Genomic DNA, 27,151 nt, shown 5'->3' on the forward strand with positions numbered 1-27,151 from the left:
TTTTAAACTATGCTGGTGACCAAAAGCATGTGGATGACTTACCTATTCTTCCTTCTCCCTTTTTTTTTTTGTCTGCTGACAGATTGTACTTCACACACATCCCCACTCCAATTAAGGAAACAACAAAAAACCCACAGAAGGACTGTAATTTCTGGATGTGACTCACTGTGGGAACACCAATGCTCGTGCATGGAATGGAGCAGATGTGAGCAAAATGTGGAAGAATGAGCTTGAGAGCATAGAGAAGGGGCAGGCACTGATGTCTTCTCTGTGCTGACCCGTGACAGGGTGCAAGAGAATGGCCTGGAGTTGTGTCAGGGGAGGTTTAGGTTGGATATTAGAGAAAGGTTCTTCACCCAGAGGGCTGTTGGGCACTGGAACAGGCCAGGGAGGGAGAGGACTAGGAATCACCACTTTTAGCACTGGTAAACTATTATGAAGGATCATTGAGTCTGGCAGATTATTGATTACAGTCTCTAGGCTTTTCTTAGAGACAGAACTGACTTGCATTTAAACCTGCCTTGAACTATAAAAAAAAAGCAGTTGTTTGAAAGCAATCCAGAGACACTGGACCAGGTTGCCCAGAGAATGGATGCCCCATCCCTGGCTCAGATGGCACTCTGAGCAATCTGGCCTAGTGGAAGATGTCCCTACCCATGGCAGAGGGTTGGAACTGGATGATCATTAAGGTCTCCTCCAACCCAAACCATTTGTGATTCCAAATCCTCTGGTTACTTATTCCCAGCATCTAGACAGCAGCACTTCCTATGCTGCACAAGTACATCTTCATGTAGGCTCTGTGATCAACAGCACTGAGAAAATATTTTGTCTTAGTAACTCTTTCCTTCAGTCGGGTTCATTTTCAGCCAGATCATCTTTGCAGTTCTACTGATAAAGGATGTCACAAACTGATGCCATAGACAGGAACTGTTCTCAACCTGTGGCAACACCAGCTTAAACAGACTCCAAATTACAACCTCTGTCTCTTACAAACCCTGTATCACCCAGCCAGCCCACTGTCCCACTACCCTGAACACGGCCAAAAGGCTCTCTTGAGGCTGAGAACAGACAGGAGGACAAGTAAGGAAAAAAAAAAAATAAACAAATCTACACCCATTTTTTATGAACACCTTTAACACACCCAGGATCAAAGGAGTTTGTGTATGCAATCCAGAGATGATAATGGCTTTCTAAAGTCCAAGACCATTAATTACATTAAGGCAAGAAACTATCGAAAAAAATTTCACTCTGTTCATTCTGTAGTGTTAAATAGCAATGGCAAAAATATTGTTTCATTTTTATTTTAATATGACATAACAACCTCAGCTCTTGTCAAGAGTTTTTAAGCAGAGGGCAAAGGTTTAGTTTGACTTTTTTCCCTCTGTTTGAGGAATTTATAACTGATTATAATTCCTTTGTTTATTCAGGAAGATTCAAGAGTAAGGGGACAGGACAACATAAGCAGGTGTCAGCTTCACAGTGCTGATAACTCATTTTTCCATTTATACTATTTAATATTGTGTTTGACATTTCCAGTAACAACACACAAAATAACCACATTCCACAAACAACCTGAATTTGTTAGGAGTCCAGATTTTCCTACATTCATCGCAAGGCCTTGTAGTGTAGTTCCTATGACACCTCTCATGGAGTGGAGAGACACAGAAGAAACATTGAGCAACCCCAATGCTTTTCTGATCTATAAAAATGTAGAAAGGAGCATATATTTGAGGAAAAAAAAAAAGACAGGAAATTTAAAAATAGTAAGAAAAAAAAGCAAGCCCAGACTTGTTGAACTGCCTAATGACACAGACACAAAAATCCACACTGAGGGAAATTTGGTTTCTATGCTAGTCACTTTCAGAAGAAGTCTGAAAGAAAAATCATTTTTATCAGCTCTCAGGTTGTCAGTCTATGCTCAGTACCGGAGATGGCAACTTCTGCTTTTAGTGAACCAGGTTTTCTCAGTTTAAATCAATTTTTTAAAGAAGTTAAATTGAGAAACAAAGCAACCATTAATGCAAACATAAAATAAAAAATGGCATTAGGGAATATATCTAAATATGCAAGAACTAGAAGGCAAGAACTAATACTGCATAAAAAAAAGTTGATGCTCAAAACACTGAAAGATGTGTGGCTTTCAGATGAGCCTTACTACAGATGCAGAATGCTTCTAGATGCTCTAGTTCACATATCCAGCTTACTTCCCATATCCCCTCTGCTTTTGGGGTAGGATCTTGATGCAGCTAAAGCAAGTTTGGTCGCCATCTGCATCGCAACAGAACATCCTCACAAGTGTGGCTTGCACTTGTGATCCCCCTGTTGGTGTGGTATTATTTATTCACCTCCTCAGGTGGTGACAAAAAGATCTCTCTGTGGGTTCCTTCACCAAACTAGGCCACAGATATCACATTGACTTTCTTTCCAGCCACATACAATATCCAGGATCCCAAATCTGAACAGAGTTTTGTCTTGAACTTCCAACAACTGAACAAGGATACTCTTGGTAGGTCTAAAATCAAAGTCCTTCCATAGCCTTGAGGTGAGGTTTTGTGCTGCAACTGACAAGTCTGAGGTTTCATTAGATAAAAAACTGACTTGGCCTGGCGTCGTGAAAAGCAGGAATCCCTATGTGGCGAGTAGGAATTCTGGACACTGCAACTTCTGGCTTCCACAGGGGAATGAAGAAGGACATCTTCTCCCCTACCCCAGACATCCAGCAACGTGACTGGGATAAGTGCAGTGCTTTGAATTTGGATGGAGAAAGGATTCTGGAGGGGAAGGCTGACAAAGGACGAGGATCTACCAACAGCATCCTGGTGTACAGAACAGGTGTTTGCATGGCTAGAAATTGGCATGCCAAATTGAACTGCTACTGATTTACTTCATGCACTTGGGCAGATCAGTCTGACTTTCAGGGTCTTGATTTTCACATAGAGAGATGATGGATTATTTTACCTTGTTAAAATTAACATGAAACATTCACACATAGTCAACATACACATAACAGCAATAATGCAAGCATACAAACAAGAACATGGTGTGAAACCACAGCTATACAGTTTAGTGAACAATAGTAAAGTGTTTGCATTCCTGATCTCCCGCCCTAATCAACCACTTTAGAATCAAAGTTTTACAGAGTAGACAACAGAACTAGCTACGTTTTTCACTAAAGGAGGATGTTATGATACCTGCAGCCACAATTACCCTCTCCAGCTGTCCAAGCACCATCACCTCTTCCTTTCAATTGTAAGTTCTTTGGAACCTGGAGTCTTTTTTCTCTAGGCAAATCTATAGCACGTGGACTGAGATGTGCAGAGTAGAAGCAGCACTCCAGCTTACATAATGCAAGCTAACAAAGTGCCTTGACTCACAAAAAAAAGTTACAAGAAGATACTCAGTTAATCATGCCTTAGTGGCACTCATTTGGAACTCTTCAGCAAAAGCGCTGCAGGTGAGATAAGAAATTGCAGCTAAGGCTTAACATGGGCAGACTCATGCAGGTGCGCAGTGTCCCGGCTTCTCCACCGGTCCTCCCTGCACACCGGGACCCGCAATGCTCTCTTACAGAACAGGATCTCTCCACATCAATTAAATAAAGCAAATTGAAGACCTCAGGAATAGTATGAGGAGGAAATCGCAGGGAGTTGCTCTGAACTCTCAGCAGCAGAGAAGTTCCTTTTTAAACAGGGTGATACAATAGCTCCTATTTTAGGCACATTCAGGAAACTCCCAAATTTAAAAAAAAAAAAAAAAAATCAAAAACGAACAGATTTTGTTTATAGTTCTCATGTTCACAGCCCAGTGCAAAGCCTATGCGTGTAAGGATTATGCTCCTAAGGCACAGCAGTGGCATTTGGATTAAGAAGGCCTTTGACTAGTATTTCAACAGTAATCATTACTTGTTAATAGTTATCATTTAAGTTAACAGTAGTCATTTACTTGTACCACAAAAATCGCACACATCCCAAGCTTCCCGTTAACACAAGTTTGAAACAAACGGGGCACAGGAGCCTGCCGACAATAGGGTGGGGAGCTCCTGCCCGTGCGGATGGCCGATATATAGGCCAACACATAGTTCTGGTTTTAGGCGCGGGACGGAAGCAGCGGCCCGGTTGTGCCCCCCGCCCCCGGGCAGGGCAGCGAGCGAGCGGCCGGGGACGCCCGTCTCGCCAGGGAGCCACTGTCGCAGGGCAAGTCAGGGGCTGGCGGCTGCTGGGGCAGCTCCCCGGGCACCTCGGGACCCCTCTGCCCTCCCGAATCCCTGCCGCGCCCGCCCCCGGAACCAGCCCGTCCGAACGCCCGGGGAGCGGCGGCCGAGGATGCCCCGCTCCCGCTGTCCCGGGCAGCACGGAGGGAGGGAGAGAGAGAAGGGAGGGAGGGAGAGAGGGAAGGGAGGGAGGGAGAGAGGGAAGGGAGGGAGGGAGGGGGGGGGGAGAGAGAGAGAGAGAGAGAGAGAGAGAGAGGAAAAAAAGCGAAGGAGTCGGGAAGGGTCCCCACCGTCCTCTCACAGCTTACCCAGGAGGGGCGAAAGGCACAGGAACGAAGCCAGCAGCCACATGGGTGCCCACACCATCACTGCTCAGGCAGAAAGCAAACCCCGCCAGCGGCCGCTCCCCGTCCCGTCCCACTGCCGGCGGCAGCTTCCGCTGGGAGGGCCCCGTGGGCGCTTCTTCTGGGAACTCCGGGACGGTGAGGAAGAGGGGTTTCAGCCTCCTGTGCGGTGTCGGATGCCATACATGGCCTCGGAGTGCCAGCGAAAGGGGTTTGTGGTTTGTGGGGCGCAACTTATGGCGACGGAAATTGTCGCGTTGCTCTTACATCAGGGAGGTTCAGCTCTGATGACTGAAAAACTGAAAGTAAATCAATTTAGTGGGGAGTGGGAGCCACGCAGATTAGGTGAAGAACGAATTTCAGCAGGTGGCACGCAGCTCGCCACCTCAGAAAATGATCCCAGAATAGTTTGGGTCAGCTGCAGCCCCTATACTCTCTGGGGCTTCCTGGTGTTTGACACTTATGCTCCCAAAAATGTCCACTGTTCACTTCGAGGGACACCTGGTAATACCTCCTTTTGAGGGGTGGGCTGAAGGCTAAGCCTGGTCACGCTCTCCTGTTCCACCCAAGGTGAGGTTGATCTCTGGGGGAGGGGAGTGAAGGAAAAGAAATAGAGCAGAAACCAACTCTGACTTCGAGGGGCTTTCTTTGGCACCAGCTGCTAAGCAGCCCATTCACAAAACTCAAACCCACTTAGATTCTCTTTCATGAATGACTGGTCTCTTGATACTATTGAGTGTTTTTGAGGAAGAAAGTGTTTCTACCGCAGTTTGGAAATCATAAGTACTTGGCAGGTATTGAAAAATTGCTGCTCTGACAAATAGTCCAGTAGCAGCTATGAGCCAGCTTTCCTCTCACGGCAGTGAGTTGCTGTGAGTGGATGTTTCAAACCTTCTTTGCCTGCATTGCACTCCCCAGTGCATTACTCCAGCTCAGAAGAGTCCAGGTGCAGACCTTACAGCCCCAAAGCATGCTCAGCTTCCAGCAGCTTGTCTGTCTGTCCTGGGGAACACCAGCACAGCACAGTGCTGTGAGGGAGGCTCTCACCACAGGTTTATCTCTCAGTCAGATTTCTCCCAGTACACTTGGCCCCCACATTCACTAATGAGCAGCCGTGTCGGGCTATTCACCACCCCTTTGAGAGACCTCAGCTTTGCACTTCACACAATCAGAAAAATAATTGGCAGCCATGGATATCTCCAAGCAGAGGGCCTACCAGAGTAAACACTGCAGTTTTTCCAACTCTGAGGGATTTTTTTTTCCCCTCCTTCTAGGAGCTACTCTAAGCTCCTTTGACTCATCACTGAAGGCTGCAGCCTTCATGAGCTGGAATGACACTGCATCTTGAGCTGAGCAATGCTGTCTCATTCAGTTCTTACAAAAACAGAATAATACTGATCCTTTCTCCATAGCTCTGTTGGAATGCCATGACATGTAACTCACAAATGGAGATGGGCCCATCCCATAAATTCCCTCTGCTCAGTGACAGAAACCCACATGGAGCCTTTCTGTCCCTCGGTAACCTTGTCCCCTCTGTTCTTAATCTCTGACAAGTGTCAAAGGGAGCTCCCTACCCTGTAAAGGCTCCAAGTCACAGTGTTTACGTCAGAAATGTAACATGGCCGTCTTCCTGCAGCACTCTCGTGGCAGGAGCACATGTTCTCTGCTGCTGACTCATCCTCTTGTCAGGTAAAGTGTCCTCCCAAGATGTCAGAGGCTTTGGATAGAATCTTGTTGCTGGGAGGATGCTTGCACACTACAGCTTCCCTGTAGGTCATGAAATCTTTGAGGTTAGGAGAGAGAAACCTGAAGCAGACAGTTTCACTTTGAAACAGGTTATTTTAGGATGGAAGGAACCACAGGAGGTCACCCACATGCACTTAAGGCAGGCCTGTGTTCTTCCTACTGAGCTGTTCCACGTTGTACAAGATGATTATGGCTTCACAGGGCAGAGAAACTGAGAGAGAAACTTGAACTGGAGGCTGGTGCCCTCACCTAGGCTCTTCTACTTGGTAGTACATGGTAAGGATGCATTCTTCCTTATGCATACTTATACAGGCATACCAGGTGGAAGATCCAGAAAGAACTCAAAAAAGGCTCAGATGGCTGGATTTCCTCCTTTCCTGAGAGAGTACCCAAGCAGACTTGCCCCTGTTTTCCCTTCCTCAGTTACCAAAACAATCTTTGATGTTTACTTCCTGCTCTGTCATTGCTAGGACATACTTCTGAAAGCAGGGAGGTTGTCGTGGTTTGACAAGGAAGTGAGTTTTCTCAGGAAGTTGGGGTCAAACCAAATTGCTTTTTGTTGAGATGAGAACTAATACTGGTTCCTCTGTCAATCCTGGAAACAATACACAGGAGTCTGCATGCTTAACACAGAGCCATGGTTTCTACTTCACAGGCAAATGACAGAAAATACAGGAGTTCTGAGACCAAGTATTCCAGCAGTAAGGGGGATCCAGAACTTAATGAACAGTGAGCTAAGCACTGGGTGTATTTCATGCTCTTCTTTGAATGCAAACCTCTCCACAGGGAGAGGTTTTAAATAGTCATCATTCGCTTAGCTCACACTTGGTTTCCCCCAAGGTCTGGTGCTGCTACCCCAACTGCATTTCCAGTATCAAAAATTAGTTTTCCAGGCTACATGAATTTTCCTATGATCCGATTTCCACTTGACCATTGGCTATTTGCAGTGCTTATATGCCTCTGCCGGCTGTTGCTTTGTGAGAGGAGACTCACCACTTTCATCTATGTTGGACACTTTCAGCATTGGCTTGAATGTGCAGACAGCACATTTTTAAAATTTTCTTTTTAATTAAGAGAATTTGTGCACTAAATCAAGCTTGTTTGCTTTCACTATCCCTGACATTCTCAAGCAAATCTCACTGTGCTTCATGACTGCTCTCTGTAAGGGACTGTTAAAAAAAATCTGAAGTGGTTTGGAAGTCTTTGCAACAGTGCTCCCATTGTCATTATAATCACCCCCACTGGGAAGCAAAATAAGTGGCATTAAGTTTCTGAATTAATATAATTGTAATTACTCTGTAATTAAGTTCACAAGCAATAAAAAGAAAACCCTTTATATCAAAATAACTGTACTTAGTCAGAGCATTTTAAGCACAGAGTAACTTGAGTGGCTTTTGCTGTTTGCATAAGGAATTGCCACTGTGTGCTGCTATAATGAAAAAAAAATCCAGGAATAAATAAATCTGAGAATTCAGATTTAGTAGACAATTTAAAAGACATTTCTTTTTTAAAAAACACCAGTTTTGTGCATTTACAAAATTGTTAAACACCAGGATGTTGTTTAACAGCTCTGCAAATACACAAAATAAAACCAAATCTGCAAATCTTGGCCAAAGTTTTGATTAACTCTAAGGCTGTAATACTGGTGCCTGCTTTATATTACATGGCATTTCAAAATTTCCATAGGACTTGGCAAAGAGGGAATAGGCCTGTTGGAGTACCCAGGCTTTATCTTACAATCTGAGAATTGTAAGATAAAATAAGATGAATCTGATGCTGGGGATGGAAAGATGAAGCATGGGCTGGAAGCCAGGAGATGGCTATTGGCATTGCAGTTTTCAATCTTGGAAAACTGATTGGATTGACAAACTCAGGCATATATTTGTGAGACACTGAGGACCTGCTTCTCTGACAATAAGCCAGCTCCCTCCTGGAGGCAAGTACTTCAGGGTCATAAGGTATGTCAGTATGTATATGTGAGAGAATGCAGTTGGGGTGAGGTTCAATAGTCCTCCTTCAATAGGCCAGGCAGCTAAGGCTGTCTGACTTTCAGTGAAAACTGGAGAAATTTATCTCAGAAGATTTGGAAATAAAATGAACTTCTGCCTAAAACAGCGCCAAAGCCTTCAGCTGGAACAAACTGGGGTAAGGAAATCACTGCTATCACCAATAGCTCTAAAGAAAAGTAGTGTCTGATGCTTTTTGAAATATCTTTGGTCATCTTCCTGATCAGACTGAAGAAATTTCTTAATTTGGTTGTTCAGCTAAGCCACTGTAGATTAGTACTTTGCTCATTACCCTTCCTGCCATTTAGCACAGCCAAAGGCAAAGCTGCCTTGTCCAACACGGAGGATACAGGTGTGTCCTTACCTGAAGGTCCAGGAATATGGTACCTCCACATCATCAGTGTCATGTTACACATCTGGGTGTGCACATATGCTTCTCCATCTGTATACATCAAAATGGTAAAGTTTTTTATTCAAAGGTATTTGTTAAGTATTTGCATGCTTATGATGCTGGTGCATTACTGAAGGGTGCCCCCACCCTGAGAAATGTAGTCTGGGCATGTTATGGTGATATGATCACCAGTTACATTTTAGCCTGCCTTTACCCTGACTTTTCAGATGTAATCCACTGTTTTGCCTTATTTAGACTGTTACAGGTATCTGACAAAAAGCAGAAATACAGGAAAGACAGCAATGCAGTAGGAAAATATGATGCAAGGCTGATATGAATCTTCCTGGTATGGACTTATTGTGAAGCCTTGTGATAAACCAGCATCCCTAGTCAGAATTTGGCAAAAAGGTCTAGGTAGCAAGGATAAAGCACTGTAACTCTGTTGTTTGCTGGGACTGGTTTCACTGGCTGAAGTGAGAAGTTTCCCTTGAGGAAAGGGAGGTAGAGAGGAAAGGAAGGTCAACATCTCCTTTAACCAAAAAGTCATTGAAGCCTCTGCTTCAAATTTTGACTAATGGTTAAATAAGAGTAGAGGTAATTGCTCAAAATCCAAATCAGGTCATTTTCCCAAAACTGCACAGACTGATTGATCATTACAGAGTCAAGCTGATCATTAACCACAGCTGGTTTTCCTCTGTACAATCCTTATACTTGTATTGGACAAACAGGAAGATGGTTGAAGATCAGAAGAGAAAACTGCTCATGGTTCTTGCTCTCCTCTTGCTGCCCAGCTCAGCACAATCAGGTAAGAAAAAGAGGACTGCCTGGCAAGGGATTGAAGGTTTTACAGAGAAGGATCTGAATTCAATTCTCCCTAAACAAGCTGTGTGTCAAGAGGTCCTGGCAATAACCTTGTTAGGTTCTGGGGAGAAAAAGTGGTGCAAGAATGGTCCTTTCTTCTCTTATGCTTTGATTCAATCACCCTCAGTGATTTAATTCCATTAACGTGATTTACAAGAATGATCCAGGTTTACCTGAAGTGTAAGGATGCAGAAAAGGGACCACTTGGCCTCTGGCAGTGGCATCTTTGCTAGATTGCTTCAAAAGGTCAGCAAGTGTGATCTGCAGTAGCTGAGAGAAAAATAAACAAATGCCACACTTCCATTTCTTTCTTGGATTGTACTGTCAATGAGACTGCCTTAGTGATCACATCTATAGTCCCACATCACCTGCAGCTTCACTGCGGTGCACCTCCTACCTTTCCTTTCCTGATGATCCCCCTCATCTTATGCCATTTCTGACACTCACTGTGCTGGCACTGGACCCACTTTTGCTACTTAGACTGGCTCATGACCTACATTTTTTCCAAGCTGATCTATAAAAATATCACTTTCTTCCTTGTCAGTGCACAGGAAGACTGAATAAACAACAGTGAGGGATAGTCACATCCTTCTAGGTGAATCTGAATATTGAATCTCACCCCTTTGGGCTGACCCATAGGCCATGTTTTGTCTAGCTGGTGTAAAGTATCTTCTGAGGGAAATTGGGAAACTGGTTGTTCGATTTAAAAATACATAAATGAATAATTATTTTATCAAGGCTGCTTTCACTTCATCCAGTCCAGAAAGGAGGGTGCATGTATTGTTATTGCAGCAGGATTCCAGCTCTTAAAGTGACACTGCTGATGACATATACTGCTGAACTTTTGTGCTTGCTTTCTAGCCTAAATTTGCTCAGGTGTTTTACTAGCTACAGGTCGGATGTTTATTTTTTTCTGTCTAGGTCAAAGTGCCTTCCAGCAGCAACCTTTTCCTTCTCATAAAGCATTTTCGTCAAGTAAATTAATTAATTGTGAAATTATCTTTGACATATTTTTTTCATCAGCATGCTCATGTTTTATCATCAGCATTCTCATACTTCTGGATTTTTGATGCAATTGTCAGTTAGACTTGCACCTTCTACTAAGCCTACCAGAATTTGAATAGCCCCCCATGCAGTGGTGACTACCTGTTGGCAACCATTTTTTAAAAGATCTAACAGCCTATAAAAGTACTTAGTAGCTGGTGTAGGTGGCCAATTTGCTTAAAAAAAACCAGCAAAATATCACTCACCTCATGGTAAAACAACTTTCAGAAGTCAAAGCTCGTATGATACCCATGGTTATTTTCCCAGACAGAGCTGGAATTCCATCAAAGGACAGAAACAACTTTATCAGTCAGGTAAAGTTTTTCCAGAATTGCCTCATTTTAATTTATTCTAGATAGTTTTAATCGTTATCAATAGAAGTGAAATTGCTACCTTCATTTTCCTGATGAATTAGAATGAGGGGTGTTTTTTTCGCATTCCACAGACCCAGACTAAATGTGCCACTCCCTCCCTCCTGTGCAGGGAATACAGACAGACTCACAGAGCATCACTGCATGGACTTCCAGAGAGCCAGTTTCCTAGGGGGCAGAAAACTTAAGGTCCAGTTTCTTCTGTTCACTTCCTTAAGCCCCAGCTGTGGAGAGCTGATTTCAGCTGATGATGGCATCAAGAACTGCGGCTTCAACAGCAGCCTGGAAACCAAAATCATCATCCATGGCTTCAGGTGAGAGAAAGAAGAGCACTGTAACTAAGTTTTCACTGGTAAATTAAACAGTGCGTGAGTTAGTATAAATTCCTTCCTTCCTTCCTTCCTTCCTTCCTTCCTTCCTTCCTTCCTTCCTTCCTTCCTTCCTTCCTTCCTTCCTTCCTTCCTTCCTTCCTTCCTTCCTTCCTTCCTTCCTTCCTTCCTTCCTTCCTTCCTTCCTTCCTTCCTTCCTTCCTTCCTTCCTTCCTTCCTTCCTTCCTTCCTTCCTTCCTTCCTTCCTTCCTTCCTTCCTTCCTTCCTTCCTTCCTTCCTTCCTTCCTTCCTTCCTTCCTTCCTTCCTTCCTTCCTTCCTTCCTTCCTTCCTTCCTTCCTTCCTTCCTTCCTTCCTTCCTTCCTTCCTTCCTTCCTTCCCTTCCTTCCTTCCTTCCTTCCTTCCTTCCTTCCTTCCTTCCTTCCTTCCTTCCTTCCTTCCTTCCTTCCTTCCTTCCTTCCTTCCTTCCTTCCTTCCTTCCTTCCTTCCTTCCTTCCTTCCTTCCTTCCTTCCTTCCTTCCTTCCTTCCTTCCTTCCTTCCTTCCTTCCTTCCTTCCCTTCCTTCCTTCCTTCCTTCCTTCCTTCCTTCCTTCCTTCCTTCCTTCCTTCCTTCCTTCCTTCCTTCCTTCCTTCCTTCCTTCCTTCCTTCCTTCCTTCCTTCCTTCCTTCCTTCCTTCCTTCCTTCCTTCCTTCCTTCCTTCCTTCCTTCCTTCCTTCCTTCCTTCCTTCCTTCCTTCCTTCCTTCCTTCCTTCCTTCCTTCCTTCCTTCCTTCCTTCCTTCCTTCCTTCCTTCCTTCCTTCCTTCCTTCCTTCCTTCCTTCCTTCCTTCCTTCCTTCCTTCCTTCCTTCCTTCCTTCCTTCCTTCCTTCCTTCCTTCCTTCCTTCCTTCCTTCCTTCCTTCCTTCCTTCCCTTCCTTCCTTCCTTCCTTCCTTCCTTCCTTCCTTCCCTTCCTTCCTTCCTTCCCTTCCTTCCTTCCTTCCTTCCTTCCTTCCTTCCCTTCCTCCCTTCCTCCCTTCCTTCCCTTCCTTCCTTCCTTCCCTTCCTCCCTTCCTCCCTCCCTCCCTCCCTCCCTCCCTCCCTTCCTTCCTTCCTTCCCTCCCTCCCTCCCTTCCTCCCTTCCTTCCTCCCTCCCTCCCTCCCTCCCTTCTGTCTCTTCCTTCTGTCTCTTCCTTCTGTCTCTCTCTTTCTTCCCACATATTTCTATTTCTTTTTTCAACATTTTTCATTAAGAAGTCTTTTCTTTAAGATTCTTGTCCCTTTAAATTGTCTTCTTGGATTTCATGCCAAATAGCCTGTTAATGAGCCATTTAGAACCCCAAGCAGACAGATTATCCTTCTATTCTTGAAAGTGTTGGGATTGCAGCTGGGTTTTTTTTAACTGCCATCCTTCTGCAAGCTTCTGTGCCATTTTTCAGTCAGGTGTGACCATATAATATTATTTGTTTTGAAGTGCAAAATCCTGAATAGAAAGTGCATAGAAAACTGGAATGAAACCATAGCAGATGCTGCAGGGTCTTCTCAGAAAGCCAGCTGTTGCCTTCAAGTGAGACAGCAGACTCTTCACCAGATGGCATTAGGGGAACTGGGCAAAACAGAGCCTCCTCAGTTTTCCTGGAATTCTTTGGTATAGATTCTTATTTTTCATTGTCTAGAGATGAGAAAATGTAGCAGTGAAAGACCAGGTGATCTGGCCAAGGACTTCCTGCCAGCAGCAGCAGAGAAGGATCCAGGTGTTCCCAGTCACCTCACTTACTCCAGGTGGGCTCTGTGGTGGCTAAATGAATCACCACAGAGAGAGTGAGATCTCAGCCTGAGCTCTGCAAATGTTCCCTCATTCATTAAAATATGTGGTCCCCTCCCAAATCAGAGCATTCTGGAAAGTGTTATTACACCACTGCAAAAAAAAATTCCAGGTGTGGGTGTCTGGCACCAAAACTGACTTTCAGCCACTGTCTGGCAGCCTCCTCTGAGACATGTGAAGCGCCAGCACCAGTGAACATCACAGTGGCACGTGCCCTGCTTGGGGAACAGCTAACATCCTTGTCTCTGATGACTCTGCAGGGCTTTGGGTACCAAACCTTCCTGGATTGAAGGGCTTGTCCAAGCCATACTGCACACCAGGCAGGTGAATGTGATCGCAGTAGACTGGGTTTATGGGTCTACAGGAGCCTATCCCTCCGCAGTGGAAAATGTCACACAGCTGGCCCTCGCCATCTCACAGTTCATCAGCAAGCTCCTGGTAAGCTACTGTGCATGTCCAGTGCAGGGAGCATAGCCAGGGAGCTGTTCCCAACCTGCTGTATCCAGGAGTTGGACAAGTGGATTTTTTTATTCTAGATTTTTCCTTTTTCCCCTCTTTAAATCCAGGCTTGAGCATGCTAGCATTTTTCTTCTTCCTTCAGAGTTTTGACATTTTCTGGAAAAAAATTCCCAGTTGTCACCTGCCTCTCCAGTTCAGAACAAACCTAAAGCCTGCTTGGGTCTTCTCAGATCCATATTCACTGGACAGTCTTCTTCTTCTTCTGAGAAATTTTGTCCAGGAAGCTAGAGGGAGTAAGATTTGAGGCTATATTATATTTGCTCTGGGCTTCAGATATACTTCCCAGTATGTGAAAATACCCAGATGTGTCCCATTCTGTTTGTGCAAAGCGCAGCTGAACAAGACTTCTGCAATCAGGGTGATGAACCCTTGTGTTAACCAGCTAAATGTAAACTCTCCATGAAATGTTTGCAGTGCTGACAAACCTGTTTAGGGCTGGGTTTGCATCTGTGGACCTGAAGAAATGTTCTGAAAAACAGAAAGTGCAATAGCCATAATTTCCTTAAGTATTTAGTTTCCCACTCTACACCTCAAAAGCAATCCCACATTAGGAGAGTTATAGAGCTGTTGGGTGGGCTGGGACAGGGTATTTCACCTTTCTGCTACAGAAACAATTTGTATTATTGTCACCCTGCAGGCCCTGGGAGTCTCAGGGACATCCATCCACATTATTGGGGTAAGCCTCGGAGCACATGTCGGGGGCCTGGTGGGGCACTTCCACGGCGGTCGTCTGGGACGGATAACAGGTATCACCACACTGATTCTGGGGTCCTCACTTGCCCTACAAGAGAGAGAATGAAAGAGCAAGAAAGGGGAGTCATTCAGAGCAGTCTTTTAATTTCATAAGGGCTCACTAGATCCAAGCTTATGGGCTTCTTCCTAGATTCTGACAGCACCTTTCCAACATTAGTCCCCTCCGTGCTGCCAAAAGAACACAAGTATTTGTGAAAAGGTCCTTCCACCTTTGCTACACTCTTTGCTTAGCAATGTATGAGCCCTCATGTCTAGTGAAAGCCCACAACACTCATAAGCTTTGCTTCCAAATTATACCATGCACATGTGGTTCTTAAAGCCCACAATGCAGCTGTGGGGGGAGCAGCAGGAGTGAGCTGCTGTGCAAGAAAATGTGAGCTGAGAGCCAAGGGGACAGTAAGGTGGGCAGTGGTCTCACAGACAAGGGTGCAGTCCTACTGTGTCTGGGCAAGAAGAGTGTGGCCAAGAAGAGCAGTCCAGTGACAGGAACCAGGGTCATCCACAGTCTAGTTTGTAGTGATAAGGCAAGCCCAAGATCAAGCTGGGAAGTCAAATCAGGACCAAGCCTGACCAACAAGGCAAAGGCCAGTGCATGGCATCCCTACCACACAGCTCAGGCAAGGAACAAATGCAAGAGCCTGAGCAAACACTGGGAGGACCCTGCTGAGGCTCCTTGCTGTTCTCCCCCACAAGTTGGCTGTTTTCACAGTAGGCTGGTCTAATGCCACCCAACTATACCAAATCAGAGCTGACCTTAAACACAACCAGACTCCTGGGTGTGAAGAAGAGGCTCCACTGGGGGAATTGCAGAGCAAAATTGTTATAGGCTAATCCTGTCATTTAGAGGTTTTGGTGCACCCAGAACCTGTTCAGCCTTTAGGTGTGAAGCATGAATAAAGTCACAGAATCATTTAGGTAAGAAGAAACTTTGGAAGGTCTCTAGTCCACACACCACCATCAGCCCTCCTCAAAGTGGGGCTGCACTGTATGTCATATCAGATTGTCAAGGGTTTTACTAAATTCTGGGAATCCCCAATGACAGAGATTCATTTTGATGGGAGGGGAATGCCACTGAGAAGGAACAGACAGAGTCTCCAGCAGAGTGGCCTCAGCCCATGCTGGTCTGTCTCACAAAGGTATCCTCAGGAAGGGTCTCACTCCACTCTTGGCTGGGCAGTCCAGAGAAATGCTGGCTCAGTTTTCACAGCTACTTATGCTACATGAAATACAGGCATTTCTGAACAGGAAGTGAATTTCATGTTGAGCCCTTGTTAAAGCTGTGAATCAAAGTTTACATTAGGAGAAAATTGGAGTAGCCTTTGTCCTGCGCCAGAATTTTATGATCAGCGATGTCTTCAGATAAGCAGGAGCAGACACATTTCCATGAAACCACAGTGATTAAGTTCAGAGTTAAACACTTTTCTCCTTTATGTTGTCCACGTGTAATAGAAGCTCTGTAGATTTATTTATTCCATTTTAAACTCTGCTCAAATACAACCCCTTTTCCACATTCTTGTTTATCCTGTAATTTCATAGGCACACTGGGAATTGCAGATTCCAGTTCAGCTTTAGGAGCTTTAGGAGCTTTAGTTCAGCTTTAGGAGCCTGAAGACAGTTGGGTTAAACCCAAGATATGCCTGATCTCATCTCCTGCCTCCTCACAAATTCATCACACAGGAATTTGACCCCTGAGCCACAATTTGCTGAAGTGTATGTTCATATTAGGTTTCTGCCTCCTCACTAAGAATTTTATGCCACACTAAATAACAATTTTCAGTATCTTTTAAAGCTTTTCACTACAACTTGGTCTGTAGAAGTGGGTGGGAAACCTCTCAGCTTTTTGTGAATATCAAGATTAAAGAGCCTTACAGTCTTATTTTTAGCTTTTATTTATGGAAAGAAAAAAAGGTTTTTCCTTCTTTTCCTCCTTCCCTTGCCCCTCACAAATGCAGACATGCCCATTTGTATATTGTTGATATTGCCTTCTCCACAGAGAATTAATGAGACTGAGTCCAAAACTGTGAAACCAGCCAGCTCCAAGGTTAAATGGCATGTGGAAAAGATGTACTTCCTAAACTATTGTTGCCTGGGGAGTGAAAAAAATTCTTGTGAGGCCACTTTTCTATAAAATGAGAACAGGATAAACCTCAGGGAAAAAAATTTAATCTGCTTCTTGGTATTGCCAAGGATACTTTTCTGTGTTCCTTTGAGTCCACAGAAGTTGCTCTAGGAGCAAGTTTTAGACAAAAATGTAGATAGTTGCTAAAGACTCAATTTAATTTGTGGAGAAAGGGCTCAGAAGCCTCTTTGGTTTAAAATTGTTAGGTAGTATGAAACTTCTGTGATTCCTGAGTTGGTTAATGCCAGGGTGCTGAATTCACCACCTAACTGGTGATCTGCAGTGACATTTCTCAGACTGTAGTGCTAATACACACAACAGTACAATTTGGGAAGGCATTAAAAAGTTTGATTCTATTTCACCAAAACTCCAAGAGACATTATGCATCTACTCTGTCAGAGCTATTTAAGGTTCAGTCATGGCTTTACAGCATAAAACCTTTAGTTAAAACACTGCCAAAATGTTGTGGAACAGCAGGGACAATGCAAGGAAGCTGTAGTGGAAGTTGGCGCTGGGAGAAACTATTCTGGAGCTTAACCGCTGAGACCTGAGAATAATTTATTATATCAGCCTAGCACTATTTTTAAAGTTCTAGATAAAATAACTGGTCCAGAAATAAGAAGGAGAGGGGCTGAAGAGTACTTGTTGAGGTGTTTGATTTTGTTACAGCCCTGGATCCTGCAGGCCCTAAGTACACCAGAGCCAGCCCTGAGGAACGCCTGGATCCTGGGGATGCCCTCTTCGTGGAAGCCATTCATACTGATGCTGACAGTAAGCTGGCTTCCCTCTTCCTCAGCCTGGCCTTCTGTTCCTCCTGACATCATTATTGCTAAGGAGTCTGTAGGTCATTTTCCCTTTTTTTGCCATACTACTATGAATTGAAGTTCACTCAGAGGAAGTTTCTTGTTAAGAAAGGCTTTGATGATGAATTCATACCCCAGAGCACTTCAAACAACAGACAGGAGGAGATTGCTACCACAGAGTGAGTTTATGCAGAACTAGCCCAGCATGACTTTTACTGCCTGAAGGGAATTTATAGATCTAGCCTCACTTTGTTTTTTCCTGCCTGATGTAAGAAAGGTGCCACCCAGTCGGAAAGTAACAGACAAACAGAGCTGGTGCAACAACAGAGTAACTTCCTAAAGCACTGAGGAGCTACATAGGCAGCACATGGGCTAAAGAATAATGTGGTGCCTTTGAGTCACATCTTTTGCCTGGAGACCACAAAAACCTCTACCAACACAGCTCTCAATTATCCTTCATAATTCCACATTAAGGCTGTGGTCAATTCTCCTTTACTTAGAATCAAGAACTAGAGTTGCTGAGCTGATGGTTAAGACACAGTTTTGGTGGCAGGGCCCAGAGCATTTTCTGCTCCATGCATCAAACCTGCACATGTAGAAGCAGGAAATCTGGCCTTGATGTCTCCAGCATTAGGGCTGCTCCAGTACTACTAATGCTCAACCAGTTATTGGGACCTGTCGTCAACATGTAGGGTAAAGCCTACAGAAGAGCCAAGCCTGAGAATGAAGTGGCATTTCACCTCCTTTCAGATTTTGGGATCCGGATTCCTGTAGGCCACATCGATTATTTTGTCAATGGAGGCAAAGATCAGCCAGGATGCCCCCGATTCATCTCTGCAGGTAAGAACACTCTCTGGCCAAGCAGAGAGCTTTCATGGCCATTTAGCAGACTGTGAAAATGCTGTTTGGCAAGCAGCTCTTGCTACAGCCAGAGCAGTCAGCAAAGTGAAATAAGCATATTCACAGCCCACATCTCTTCTCAGCAGTACAAGAAGCAGGTGAAATTAAAATCACATACAGATCAAGTGTCTTGGCAGCACTGCTGTCAAGAGATGTGATTTTGGTGATGCTTCTCTGTGATGCAAAACTCTAGCTTCAGTAGAGATGACACTTTGCTAGAAAGGCTCTTAGGTTGCACTAACAAAAGCTGCTTTTTGTTTTCATGCTGAAAGTTGTGTCTACTTAGAGAGACAGTTCGTACAATTACTGTCCTTTTCTTCTAGAGAAGAGGACTTTCCACAGTAAACAGTGTGGACTCATTAACATTCAAATATGTTCTGTAAGAGTCAGCTGTGTTGAGGGTCAGCTTTCCTGAGGTACCTACAATACCTCATTTCCTATAGCTGGGGTTTCAGTGCAGGTAGGAGTCAAAGCTGCTGCATTCCCTTACAGCGATCTTGATTGATGGCCTGATTGATGGGACACTGACAGAAACAAGACAGCCCTGTGGTCCCTCTCTTCCAAGGAACTTGGTCTGAGAGATAGGTACACTTCTAACTTCCTGCAGAATTTTTCTTGCAGTGGGATCTGGGCTTGTAGCCACATAAATGCCCTACAAAATGTTATTAATGGGAAGGTGATCACTGCAGTAAGAGTGTTCCTTCACTCCCAGTTCCTTGGGAATGAGCAAAAAGCCTGAAGCTGACAGGAACACTCATGGCTGCTTTTCTCTGGTTGATTTTTTCCTTGCAGGCTATAACTTCCTGATCTGTGATCACATGCGGGCCATACATCTCTACATCAGTGCCTTGAGCCATCCCTGTCCCATCTTGGGGTTCCCCTGTGCAAGTCATCAAGATTTTCTAAATGGTCATTGCCTGGACTGTGCAAAACCCTTCCTGTCCTCCTGTCCCAGAATAGGTACAGTACCAGCATGAGACCTTCCTGGAGCAGATGACAATACTGATTCCTGATGGTGTCAGTGCGGAACACAGGATGTAGTCCAGATTTCTCTGAGCAGGATTTGCTTTGGATCTGTTTGGGAAGAGTGACAAGTTGTTTTGTTTTCAGGCTTCCATAGATGCACTATAAAAACTCATATATTGCCCAGGGTAGAACAGCAAAATCTTGAACATTTTTGATCGTTAAACATTTCCTAGGGCCCAGATATGTGTTGAAAGAGTGTTTCCAGAATCACCTGCCAGAATGAGTGGGCAATCAGCTCAAAAAAAAACTGTCTTGTTTAGAGGAGAAGCTGGAAATTTTAGTTCAAGCCTGAAGTCCCAGTCTTCTACACTACTCAGTGTTGCTGAGTCAATTCCTTTTCATAAATTTCTGCCGTGGTCACTCGAAAGATGAACTCTTTGGACTGGGAGAAAGTAATAGGTGCCTCTTTTAGGCTTCTGAAACTGGGATGTGGCATGAGGAAAGGAAGTGTCCTCTGCTGCTATTTGCAGTATGGTACCAGAGGAACATAAAGAGAGGCCTTTTTTTGGTATAGGTTCTTTCAGATCAGCCACCTCTCCACCGTCTCACCAAACCATTTTGCCAGCTATTCAAGGATGCAGGCCATGAGTTATGGTGGTTCCCTCATTTGACCAAGGAATTCAATTTTCCTTCTGTTTGCACTGTCTTTTACATCTGCACTAAGTTTCCTGACTTGGTAGTCTTTAGTCTTGATCATTTTGCACAGATGCATCTGACAGCACAGTTTGTTAGCAGAGGAATGAAAAGAAAGCCACCAAGAGGTTCTCTGGTGATGATTACCTGGGGTAGCCAGAGGAGGTTTTCTGAGGGAACGTTAACCTCTCAGACACCACAAAATTGTACTCGCTCTGATTTGCACTGGTATAAGAAAGGGACCTGTTCTCCAAGACAGGTGAGTCAGGCAGGGTGAAAAGGAGGTGACTGATACATATTCTATTTCTGTTATATTTCTTACTTATATTTCTGTTCTGTCATTCATGGCTTTTCCTGCACTGACTTTGTTTCCCCCTGCAGGCCTACTGGAGCAGGCAGGTGTCAACATGAGCAGACTGCCCCAGGAAGTGAAAGTTTTTTTAATGACCAGTCCTTCAGCCCCATTCTGTGGTAAGTAGCATGAAAGAAAAAGGAGACAGAGGGGTGTTGGCCAATGAGGCAGATCCTCTGAGGAGCCCAGGTAGTTACAGCACACTACCCCATCAGAGGCAGCTGCTGTGGGCCATGGGGTCTGAGACACACCCCTGAAGAGCAATAACTCTGCACATCTCCTCCATAAAGCTCTTTCCAACAGATTTTTTAGTGTGGCCACAGCCCTGAACTAACACAGCCACATGTGTTTTCAGGGCTGAAGTAAAAGGGATTGAAAATGCCTGTCTGTTCACACTGGGCTATACAGACATGCCCCCTGTGCCTCACATAGCACAGAGACTTGATTCTTTCTTATGTCTGTTTAATCTTTTCTGCTGGTGGGGCCAGGGAATGAGTGCTAGAGCCCCTCTTTTGTTATGGGCAGGTCCTACAGATAGTACATGTCCTTACACCCACATTCTTTGCTTCTTGCTCAGTATACCACAGCCTGGTTGAGTTCCAGTTGCAGAAGAAAAGAAACAGAGTCACCAGCATTGAGATCAGTTTCAGCAGCAACAGCACCAAGGACACAGCAAAGATCACCATGTGAGTGACAGTGCATGCCTGTTTTTTCCCAGCTCCATGAGTAAGGATGTTTATCTCAGGAAAAGCACAGCAACAGTGTATTTCCCCGAGTGATGAACCACAATCCTGTTTCTTGAGTCCCTCCACATTTTCCTTAAATACCTTCAAGAATCAGGCATGTGCTACCATTACTCAGTAACCCTGACTGGGTCCACATCTTTCCCAAGTGCACAAAGCAGCAAGTACACCCTGGGTGCCCCAGATTTGCATATTTTTGTGTGGTTACGCCAGTTCCTTTTCCACACCATACCCTGACCTGGCTTCACTTCAAACTGCAATCACTCTCAGATAGTTATTAGCCCTGCTCTGGCAGACAGGGGTGGCTTACAGCAAGACCCCAATCCACCAGAGGCTCCAGAGGGATGGACTTGGTGGCTTAGACACTTTTCTTGATGCCCAAGAGGGCAGCAGTTGCAAAGAGGAGACAAGTGCACCTCAGCACAGTCAGAAATGTGTTAGTACTTGCTGCCTCTGCAGTAATGCAGCAATGCTCTCACTCCCATTGCAGGCAAAAGCAAGGGGCACGGGACCAAGATCCACTGTGTAGATAGAAAGATGCCTCTTGAAAGCACCACCCTCCACCAGACTGTGTCTGAATTAAAAGATCAGACTCCACAGCTTCCACAGCTCTTGCCACCAGGGATTGTCCCCACCACAACAAGTTCCCCAGAGTCTCCCTCACTTCTTCCTACTCCTTGCCCATTGCTCTGGACTGGGAACCACAATGCAGCTAACACATGCTGCTGGCTGCCTCAGGAAGCAGGAAAGCAGCCTGGTAAAGAGTCCTAGCCAGCTCTCCTGGGATCACAGGGGTTCCAGCACTGGCTCCCGCAGAGTCCTTACTGCTAAGCCAAAATATTGTGACCTGGGCCTAATTGTGTTGCTGATTCAGACATGGGCACCAGGAGGTAGGGGGGAGAAATGGGGAAGGGGAAGCCACACTCTAGGGTACTTTTCAGAGTGACGCAGATGCTTGGTCACAGATTTCCAGCCAGGCACCACAATTTGGGTTTGTACTCCAGCCTGGTGGAGCTCAGTCTGTTCAACTCCTCCTGGTTTGGAAGCCAAATGTACCTTTTCCACAGATGCAGGAGGGAAGAAATAGTAATGCCCAGGTCAGAGCGGGACCCGTGCAGTGCTTCCATTGGCAGCGGTCAGACACTAGGTTTGGTGGGAGTCCAGCAGGAGGCATGTGAGCACTGGAGGGAAAGGAAGTGAGCCAGGCAGGCAATCCCGAGGCTTTGCTGTACCCTCTGGTTTTAATGAGACAGTGGAGTTAGAGCAGGGTAACCTATCCAGAGCTGCCCTGCGGGGGGGAGCAGCAGCTGTGTTTCTCTTTAATGCCTTTCTTAGAAGCACAAGACCAAACCGAAAAATTTGCTTACAGCAATAAACCTACAGATTTGAGAGTAAAAAATTGAAGATATCCCTTTTATTTCCCACTAGTAGCAAAGGGCAAATTTCCCTACTGTAGGCAAAGCTCAGCCTTCCAGTGCAGTCAAGTTCAGAGTATCAAATGGACATCTAAACATAGATCCTCACATCACAGTTGAGACACTGATTGATCAGTGACTTATCTCAGATGATCTGACATGTATATATCATCCTGCAGTTTCCCAGAAGTGCAGAGGGACTTACTTGGGAGTGTTCAGCTAGTCTCAGATCTTCAGCAAAGGACTCACATGGGTTGTGTCTTGCCTCAAACTGCCCTTCTCGTCTCCTCTCCCAAATATCCATCCCAATCTTACTCCTCCCCACATGTTGCTCAGAACGCCCCAAGAGACATGTCCCCAAGGTTCAGTAGCTGACATGGGCCTTATGAGTGAGGAGTTTGTTACACAGGACTTCCCAGCTGCACTGCTGTGTGCTTTACACATCACAAGACATCATCCCCCACATCCAAGAAAACATACCTCTGAAGCCAGCCAAGTCTCATAAATCCATCCAAACATTGTGCAGGATTGGACCAAGTGTCAGTCCCAGGAGTGGCTCTTTCAACATGGTTAACTGTACTGCATTCCTCTGTCCATGGACAATATGCCATAGAGAAATGGCCTCCATTCGCTATCCATTATTCACTTTTATAACCACAATTTTGCCATGCTTCTTATTTTTAGCAGCTTCAAGCCAGACACAGACACACAAACCCCAGCAACTACTGCTGCAGTCTAAGGGAGGGACTGGGTGTGCTGGTGTGGGTTGGCTGCTGTGAGTGCTGCTGTCAGCCAGTGCCTGAGAGTTACTTTGGTTAGCAGAATTGTAGGCTCCTCCTGACCCTTTTGTCACCTCTCCCCTTTCCCTGCCATCATGTGGCTGATCAGACAGTCACCTAGGTGGTTCTGGGACCGTGCCAAGCCAGCTGCACACATCATTCTTCATGAGCACAAGGAAATCAATGATCTCCATGCTCTAGGAGGTGCCAAGTAGATCAAGTGCAAGGCCCCCTGGATGGACTCCATAGAAGGGACTTAAAATACCTGGGCAGCACAGATCTGTGGCACACAACTCACTGGGCCCTGGTCATTGGCTCATTACCAAACCTCTGTCATTTCTCAGTTCACATTGCCTGGGTAAGAGCATAGGATGGACAAAGGTCCCTCTATCCAAACATTCCACCTTCAACATGATCAAAAGCAAGTAGCTACAGAAGAGTATAAAAAAATCTCCATGTAAGCATGTAGCAATACGTCCCCAAAGAGTTTCCCTTTGTCTAGTTACATCTGAGGGACTTTTCAGAGCCAAAGATGAGATCTTTATATTTACTAGCTTTTGTATTCCAAAAACCTGTCCAGTCCCCCTCCCTTGACTTGTACAGTCATATAAACTTCCTGGCATTCACAACATCCCAAAGCAAGGATTTTAACAGCTTGAAAGGAGTGGTACTCTGTGCAATGGGCATTCTTTTTGAGCCTGACACCTCTTAGCTTTCTTTGAGGACCCCAGTTTGTGTACTGATTCCCACTGATCCCCATCCATGCCATTCACCATTTCATAGATGTTGACTTACCTACTACTTACCTCTCTGTGGCAAGCTGAGCAGTGTTTCAATCAATATGCAACAATAAGAAGAGTTGGTAATGGAAGGAAGGATATTTATACAGCAATATTCCTGAATACAGAGACAAAACGTGGAGAAACAGCCTGTAAGATGCTCATGGAATGCCTTGTTTTGACAGACGAATCTTCTCACTCCATTTTACTATGTGAGGGCTTCACAATAATACTGAATATTCCTCCAGTGTTTTCATGGATCTGCACGTGGACTGTGTCTGCAGGTTGACTGAACACATCCCTCACATCTCTCATCCTGCCTTGCAGACCTAAGGACCAGGAGACAGGCAAACGGCTGCTGGCCCACCGAGTTCCCCTCTGCCAGATAAACAGTGTGACCCTGAAGTATATCCCCAAGAATCTTTTTTGGAGCAAGGATGAGCCATCCATTGTTGGCAAGTTCTGTGTAGCACCACTGCCTCTCAATAGCAGGTAAGCCTCAGGATTGTCATTCAGGGATGCACTAAGCCTATGGATGCACCCTGTGGTTTGAAGCAGTGCATATTTTCCTCCTATTTAGGGAAACACTTAAAGAGGTCTTTTCCATCACCTCTGTGTCCCTATGTAACTAATTTTGTATTTGTGAAAGAGAAAACCTACAAAGGTAGATTTTCTAGGAGTTTTCTAAAATTCTTTCCCCAGGATAAAAGCGTCGTGCCATGGAAGGAATAGGGCTGCAACTCACATCACCTTGAAGATACTTACGTCACAAACCATGGCGAAAGCTTGTACTAACTAGAATTCTTTTGTCCTTGTTTGCCCTCTCCATCTTCCCCTGTCTACAATGGGCCTCCATCTAAAACATGACAGGTGAACATTTTTCAGGATGAGACAACAGAAGACCAATAATATATTTCTGTGTCTTATACAACAAGGTTTATAAAGCACTAAGGCTATAGACAACCACTTTGGCATTTTCTAGGTCAGACATGGTAACATATATACCTTCAGCCATAGTTACCTTTCCTGGAGTAAAAGCAGCCAAGTCCTTCTCATCCTGAGAGAGAAAATTGTCTTCTCCATAATACAATATTCTTGACAGGAGTCTTGCAGATCCAAAGTTCTTGCAGGCAGGACAGAACAGCTGGGTCTATACTGACACATTAAACTGTCCATCCACATTGCTTCTGAAATGCTGGCTCAAGGCTGAAGCAAGCTAGTGGATACTTCAAAGCAGGTTCAAATTCTGTTTTGATGGACAGTAAGGAGGCTGAAGTTCTAGGCAGTAAAAATATATCCAGTAGGCCCAGATAGGAGAAGATAAAAGGCAATCCTATATAAATAGCAGGTACTCCCTTGAGTAATAAGGGCTATTCCTTACTAGCATCTGTTGCACTCCAGGGTTGGGATGGATGTGTTTTTATCCCTTATGAATGGGACAGCAAGGCACATTGCCTGAAAGAGGTGCTAACCTGCACTCCTGGAAGCACTGGACTTGGCTTTGATACAGACTGAAAGCTGTAGCGTTGCACAGGCTCACAACTGTGCTCCTGTCACTATGCAGGGAGCACTCAGGGCAACAGTGGTGCTGCTCAGGTCAAGGGAAAGGTGAAGAACACAAGCCCATGCCATCCTTCCAGCCAGTTCATCCCAGCCAGGGCACAGCACCCCATTCACTATCCCTTGCAAAGCAGTGCAGGGTCCAGCACTTTGCTTGCTTCTGTGTTAGGATAGCAATCTCCACCTGTCAATGCCCAGTCTGACTTCTCTGTGCTCTTCCCACAGCAGGACAATGTCATGTCTGCCCTGGAGCCTCACCCTCCCCAGCAAAACAGACATCTCGTATGAGCTGCCTACTGCTTGTGCCTAGCTCTGCCTTCAGGATAAACAGAACCAGAAAGGAATCCTAAACCTATTGCTGCTCTTTGCTCCCAGATGATACTTTCACCATAAAACTGGATGGGTTTTTTACTCCCTGCATAAGGGGCAAGATGTCAAGGAACAGAAGTGTGTGGCATATTGACAAATACAAGGTTAACTGGTTATAGCAAAATCTTCCAGTTAAAAGACTGGATTGACACTTTTGTCTCACAGGTTCTGTACCAGCTCTCAAAGTGAGACAGGAAAGTAATTTAATCTCAAGGTTTGAATCTGTATGAAAGAAGGAGTGGATAATATTGCTCTTTTTATAGTGGGAGTATTAGTATAATTCATTAGTGTTTTATATTAAACTGTCCTGAAATCTTCATATTAAAGGTGAGAGGTATTATTTTTCCTCAGCAAGGGGAAACTGTGTGGTCCAAGTCTGGCACATGAAGGAGTCATTCTTAGCCAAGGCTCCAATGGGAAACTCACTGGTCCCATCCACAAGGTGCTTTCAGAGGGAGACCCTATTGATTTCACAGCACATAATTCTCTCTGAAGCTCACATGAAATGAAGCAAACACCAGGAGCAGCACAGAGCTCTCACTTCCAATTTTGCACTGCTTTCACCATCTGCCCAGAATAGAAGGTAATAAGAGAATGGAGCATTGTAGCCACAGGGCCACCTAACACAAATTAATCCCAGGAACTCAGCACAGCCATTCAGACCTGAAAAATTAGTTGAAGTCTGGAAATAATTGGTGAAAGATTACAGTGGGATGCATGACCACAGAAACAACACACCCATCCACACCTTTTCCACACCACGATACATATGCAAATTAAAGAGGTGACAAGTCTTTCATAATTTTTGTCCACAAATCACATCTTCTGTTGACCATTTTCTCTGGTTCCCTGTACTGGCTTCACTGAGCAATAGAAAAGTGCACCAGGAATTCCATAATCAGGGGTGAGGGACATGCTAAAAGCATTGAAGAATTATCTTAAGTAATTTGCTGTCACACCTGCTCCACCAGACAGCAGGATTAGCTCCTGCTTTCAGTTCACATCCAAGATCTTGGGCCCTGCCTTATGACTGTTTGGAAGGACAGCTAACAAACACACACTTGGGAGAGGCATAGAGCTGGAGTCTGACAACCTGAGAGAGATCCATGTTAGTTGGCACCACGATTGAAGTTTCCTGGGATCTTCTTGTTGAAGACTGGAATATAGGCTCAGGTGAAGGGCAGTGTGTAATTCAGCCCAGCCTGGTACACTGCTTCAGGCAGGTGCATAAAGCACCTTGACAGATGGACCCAGTTCCACTGCACATTTCAGCTCCTTTGCAGAAGAGAGCCCGACAGC

At 45.0% G+C, this 27,151-nt stretch overlaps 2 protein-coding genes across 7 annotated transcripts in view; one reads left to right on the forward strand and one right to left on the reverse strand.

Annotated features, from left to right (window-relative positions):
• CD58 (CD58 molecule) overlaps positions 1-4,589 on the reverse strand; it is a 22,886-nt gene extending 18,297 nt beyond the window's left edge. For both annotated transcript variants that reach the window (XM_053935712.1, XM_053935711.1), the window contains exon 1: positions 4,519-4,589. In XM_053935712.1, coding sequence (XP_053791687.1) covers positions 4,519-4,576 — 58 coding nt within the window. In that variant the 5' untranslated portion in view covers positions 4,577-4,589. The remainder of the gene's footprint in view (positions 1-4,518) is intronic.
• On the forward strand, positions 4,177-26,178 carry PLA1A (phospholipase A1 member A). Of its 5 annotated transcripts, none has more exons than XM_053935708.1 (12): positions 4,177-4,197; positions 9,430-9,502; positions 11,086-11,287; positions 13,363-13,540; positions 14,259-14,367; positions 17,163-17,264; positions 18,047-18,136; positions 18,989-19,156; positions 20,237-20,326; positions 20,785-20,893; positions 24,251-24,415; positions 25,709-26,178. In XM_053935708.1, exons 2-12 carry the CDS (start codon positions 9,430-9,432, stop codon positions 25,791-25,793), a joined length of 1,371 nt encoding a protein of 456 aa, XP_053791683.1. In that variant the 5' UTR covers positions 4,177-4,197; the 3' UTR covers positions 25,794-26,178. The 5 variants fall into 5 exon arrangements, with proteins under 5 accessions (XP_053791683.1, XP_053791682.1, XP_053791681.1 ...); XM_053935707.1 differs by lacking the exon at positions 4,177-4,197 and adding an exon at positions 4,613-4,692 and having other exon boundaries at positions 9,426-9,502; XM_053935706.1 differs by lacking the exon at positions 4,177-4,197 and adding an exon at positions 4,727-4,765 and having other exon boundaries at positions 9,426-9,502.
• Positions 26,179-27,151: the final 973 nt, after the last annotated feature.

The sequence above is a fragment of the Vidua chalybeata genome, chromosome 2 (assembly GCF_026979565.1).
Source record: "Vidua chalybeata isolate OUT-0048 chromosome 2, bVidCha1 merged haplotype, whole genome shotgun sequence".
NCBI lineage: Eukaryota > Metazoa > Chordata > Aves > Passeriformes > Viduidae > Vidua > Vidua chalybeata.